Below are 5,089 nucleotides of genomic sequence, written 5' to 3'. Positions count from 1 at the left end.
TATAAATAATGTAGTTTTTTCAATTGTATGAACTAAAAGTCAGAGGAGGATGGGATAAATTATCTGCATCGACTTGCTATAAAAGCAGATAGTAATTTTACCTAGTACTTATTCTTAGTGCAAGTTTTGAAGAGTGCAGTTCCATTTTAACAGTCACTTTTTTGAAGCTATAATGGAAGTGACAAAGGAGCATATTTGGCATATTTTGCTTTATGAGTTCAATAAAGACAACAACGCAATGGAAAGTTTGAGGAATATTAATGCAGTATATGGGGATTGGACAACAAGCACAAGCTAGTGTCACCGGTGGTTCCAGAAATACCAAGCTGGAGACTACAGTCTTGAAGATGAGCCTCATCCTGGAAGATCTGTAGAGCTTGATGAGGACATCCTGCAAACCCTGGTTGAACAAAATCCTATTTTAACTATTGAGGAACTAGCAGAGAAGCTTGGATTTGGTAATTCAACCATTCAACCTGCATGCCATCGGAAAAGTCAGAAAATTGGGTCAGTGGGTTCCTCACAAACTGTTTGAGTCTAATTGCGTGCAGAGATTGAATGTGTGTTCTTCTTTGCTGAATGAACCTTTTTTGGACTGAATAATGACTGGTTAATGAGAAATGGGTTCTCTATAAAAATATCAAGTGCCTAAAACAGTGGGTAGGGAAAGGAGAAACACTGGAACCCCAGGCCAAAGGTCTTCACCCATATAAGGTGTTATCTATTTGGTGGGATATGAAAAGTTTGGTCCACTTTGAACTTTCAAAGCCAAAGTAAACGATAACAGAGCTACTGCAAGGAGCTTGAGTAGCTTAAGTCAGCACTAGAAGAAAAACGACCATCTTTGGTTTCAAGACAAAAGGTGTTTTTCCATCAGGATAATGTTCGGCCATATACAGCGAGGATGACATTCCAAAGGCTGGAGCAGTTTGAATGGGAAACGATGCCTCACCCACCATATTCACCGGACATTGCTTTAACTGATTATCATTAATTCCACAATCTTCAAAATCATTTGGACGGAAAAAATATGACTTCTGTAGACAAGGTCAGAACAGTACTAGAGGAGTGCTTTTCGTCACAGACAAGTGAATTTTGAAAGAGGGGCCTTGTAAGTCTACCAGATAGATGGAAGAGTATTATAGAAAATAAAGGAGAGTATATTTTAGATGTAAAAAGAACTTTGTTTATCTTAATTTTGAAAAATAAAAGAAGTATAAAAAAACTGCATTATTTATGGGATGACTCAATATATGTATACACACACACACTCATTACAAACCTGGTACAAGAATAGAATATGAAAATGAGACATGAATCTGCATCAATGACATTAGGACAATTTAAATTAAATATAAATGTACAAACAGATGCTGAAATTAATTTCATTAAAATTTAATATTTAGTTAAAAACAATATTAAAATGCCTGTTAGGATTGGCTATATGTTTGACCATACCTTTAATACTATTATATAAAAGTTATGTCTAAACATCAATAAGTGATGTCAAGTTGCAGACTCAGTAAACCACTGCCCTCACAGCTATCTTAAATAAAGCAAATTAAGTTGAATAATTATTAGAGAATTACAAACCTGTCTATTTAGTTCTTCAGCAAATGCATCAAGATCTAAATCTTTCAATCTTTCAGGACTTTCTAAGATTTCTTCTAAAGCACCAGCTGGATTTGCATCTTCTGCTGTATCATCATATTCCAAAGCATCTACTGCCATTTTTCGAGCCCATTCATATGTTTCAGGATGAACACGAGAGCCATCTAAGACTTCAACATAGGCTTCAGTACTAAAATAAAAATGCATCTCTGGGTGTTATAATTTTATATAGAGTTAATGAAGATTTTAAAAATCTATGAAAGTACATTAAGGAATTACACAGAACAATTACAGGATTGAAAATGTTAATGGCCCTTGAAATATTAGACAAAAAAAACGTTACTGCCACACAGTATAATTGTATTTTCAAATTCTTATTTATCACAAGATATGTAATGTTGCCAATGTTAGTTTAAGATACTCAATGACTGGCGTAGCAGCACCATAGTCAACTGCTACAAGAGTAAAGGCGATGATCTAGATAGAAATAACTAAAGGGATATCAAACTGCAGGATCAGGGGATGAAGGTCACGGAGAGAGTCACAGCCCATCTCATTAGGGAGAGAGTCTGCTTAGATGAGATGTAGTTCAGTTTTGTGCCAGGGAGAAGCACCACTGATGCTATATTCCTGGTGTGACAACTGCAGGAGCTAAAGATAAACCTCTATATTTAGCTTTTGTGGACTGGAGAAAGCCTTCGACAGGGTGCCCCGATCCCTTATCTGGTGGGTGATGCGGAAACTGGGGATTGACGAATGGTTAATAAGGGCTGTACAGGCCCTATACAGAGAGGCTGTTAATAAGGTTAGGATTGGCAATGAATATAGTGAAGAATTCCGGGTAAAAGAAGGGGTACACCAGGGATCAGCCTTCAGTCCCCTTTTATTCATCATAGTCCTCCAGGCAATAACAGGAATTCAAGATGGGTTGCCTCTAGGAGCTCCTCTATACTGATGACCTGGCCCTCATAGCAGAATCATTACCAGAACTAGAGAAGAAATTTCAGGTGTGGAAGCAAGGTTTAGAATCGAAAGGCGTTAGAGTCAATGTAGCAAAGACCAAAGTTCTAGTAAGTAGGAAGGCGCACACATCACACACACCCTCAGGTAGGAACTCCATAAGATGTAGGTTGCCAGGCGAAATGCTTAGTGGGATTTTGTCTGTCTTTATGTTCTGAGTTCAAATTCCACTGAGGTCAACTTTGCCTTTCATCCTTTCGGGGTCGATAAATTAAGTACCAGTTGTGTACTGGGGTTGATCTGATCGACTGGCCCCCTCCCTACAAATTTCGAGTCTTGTGCCAAGAGTAGAAAGGATTATTGACATGATTTGAGGGGCATGTTTCAGTACATTTTATGAAAGGAAAAAAAGAAAAGAAAGAAGAATACATATTTAAAGCCAACATTATAAATTAAATGCTTCAAATAAGTTGTTAAAATGATTGTAATTTTTTAACTAATAACCTCATCTTTAGAGATAAAACATCTTATTAATATTTGCATTAATAAGACTTTAGTGCTTTGACCAATTTCATCTTCAGTCAACACCAGATGTCTTATTTCTGAATGTCCAGCCCCAAACTGGACTTGGACTTTATTCCTAACGAAGTGTAATAATGTTTACAACCGATAAGTCATAGTGCTATGTTTTTTTTTTTCTTTTTGGTTCCAACACACTGTTAAGAAAGGAATTAATAATCCAGTGATTACGACATTGGGCAGGGGAATGGGGAAACAATGTAACGTTATAAGAAGAGGTTACTAGTCTGAAAAATTATAATCCTAAAAACGATTGTTTCAAACTTGTGTCATATGTTCTTTACACTCACCTGTCTCCAAGAGAACTTGTATCAATTTTTATGAAGCCTGAACAGTTAATAAATACTTTTGGTCCCATGTGACAGACAGTGACTAGTTGGGTTCGATTTTCTAAACGACTATTATTCTGTTTGAGTATCTAAAATATTGAATAGAAAAATACCCGACTATCTAATCATAAATATAAGCATAAGTAATTTTTGTTTTAATATGAGAGTAAAACAGATGTAATAATTGCATCAAACAAATCAAAAACATTTTAAGTCTTCATTGACATTAGAAAACACTGTTTTGTATTATATATAATATTCAAGACCATCATCTTTCACACAAGTGCAAAAATCTGATGCATCACTAAAACATGTAACTTTCACTATGCACAAAGACTTTCATTAGTTATTTATTATATTTATATTGTAAATTAAATGAAAAAAATCGCTATTAAACAAAAAAAATTAATGAATTACCCTTATAAGATGGGAACCTTTTCTTGGTCCTAATCCACACACAAATTGTAATAGTGAAGCATGATGAGGGAAATCAAGGGCTTGATTGACATCAACACCAACTTCATTCACTCTGTTGATAAACTCAAGATGTAAACCATTCAACAGATCTTCCTTTACAATACAATCCTTGAAGATAAAAAAAAAGTATTAATTTAAAAAGTTAGGAAATAAAAACGTAAAACAAAAATAAAGATGAATTACTCAAAACAAAATACTGGAAACATTATTCAATAAAGAAATTAACACTGTTATATTCTTTTACAAAATTCAGTCATTGGATAGTGACCATGCTGTAGTCCTGCCTTCAAAGGGTTCTATTTGCATAAATTAATGTTTATGTAAGGAAAATTTTCCCCTGCTCATCTTTGGAAGTGCAGAACTAGAGAATGATTCCTTGACAGGGAATGTCAGCTTAATGCTTTCATATGAAATGCAGAATGTAACCATTGAAAGAAACACATACACATATATATTCACAATAGGCTTCTTTACATCTAGTATTTAATTTTCAAGACATTGATTACACTAGAAGATGCTTGCCAAGGTGCCATATAGTGAGATCAAACTCAAGAATACAAGTTAACAAAGTGAACTCTGTATGCACACAACATTGTCCTTTGAAGGCAGTGTTTTAGCATAGCCACTGTCCAATGATTGAAACTAGTAGATTATAATGTTAAATTACTTTATTGAATAATGCATCCTAGGAGTTCACCAGAGCTCAGTTCTCAGTCCCCTTTTATGAAAAAAGTCCCGTGTGGAAGGGATTACGGTTTAGCCATCTAACTTAGAGATATCAAATATAAAATATACAAGAATAAGGGCAGAGAATCGTCAATTAATAATAGAATTTTTGTTCTATGTGTGCCATAAATATCGCCATCCACTTTAGAGAAAAATTTGTAGTTTGGAATCAGTAGTTCTTTGACTGCTATTTCTAAATTTTCAGTATGTTGGAGAAGCAACTCAATTGCTAATCCCTGTATATTTATAATGATAAAATATATATATATATATATATATATATATCAGACTGGAGCCTGGTGTTGCCATCCGGTTTCACCAGTCCTCAGTCAAATCGTCCATGCTAGCATGGAAAGCGGATGTTAAACGATGATGATGATGATGATGATGATGATGATATATATATG

General features: G+C 34.8%; 1 protein-coding gene across 1 annotated transcript in view; it reads right to left on the bottom strand.

The window, feature by feature from the left end:
- The window catches only part of LOC106881379 (transcription elongation factor SPT6), a 42,778-nt gene that overhangs the window by 12,343 nt on the left and 25,346 nt on the right, over nucleotides 1–5,089 (bottom strand). The window contains exons 23-25 of the mRNA XM_014931746.2: nucleotides 3,897–4,064; nucleotides 3,441–3,568; nucleotides 1,594–1,801 (exon numbers count right to left, since the gene is read on the bottom strand). Of these exons, the coding sequence (XP_014787232.1) occupies nucleotides 1,594–1,801; nucleotides 3,441–3,568; nucleotides 3,897–4,064 (504 nt within the window). The remainder of the gene's footprint in view (nucleotides 1–1,593; nucleotides 1,802–3,440; nucleotides 3,569–3,896; nucleotides 4,065–5,089) is intronic.

The sequence above is a fragment of the Octopus bimaculoides genome, chromosome 1, assembly GCF_001194135.2.
Source record: "Octopus bimaculoides isolate UCB-OBI-ISO-001 chromosome 1, ASM119413v2, whole genome shotgun sequence".
NCBI classification, from domain to species: Eukaryota; Metazoa; Mollusca; class Cephalopoda; order Octopoda; family Octopodidae; genus Octopus; species Octopus bimaculoides.
Note: the sequence above shows the minus strand (reverse complement) of the source record. Positions and strands in the feature narration are given on the sequence as shown.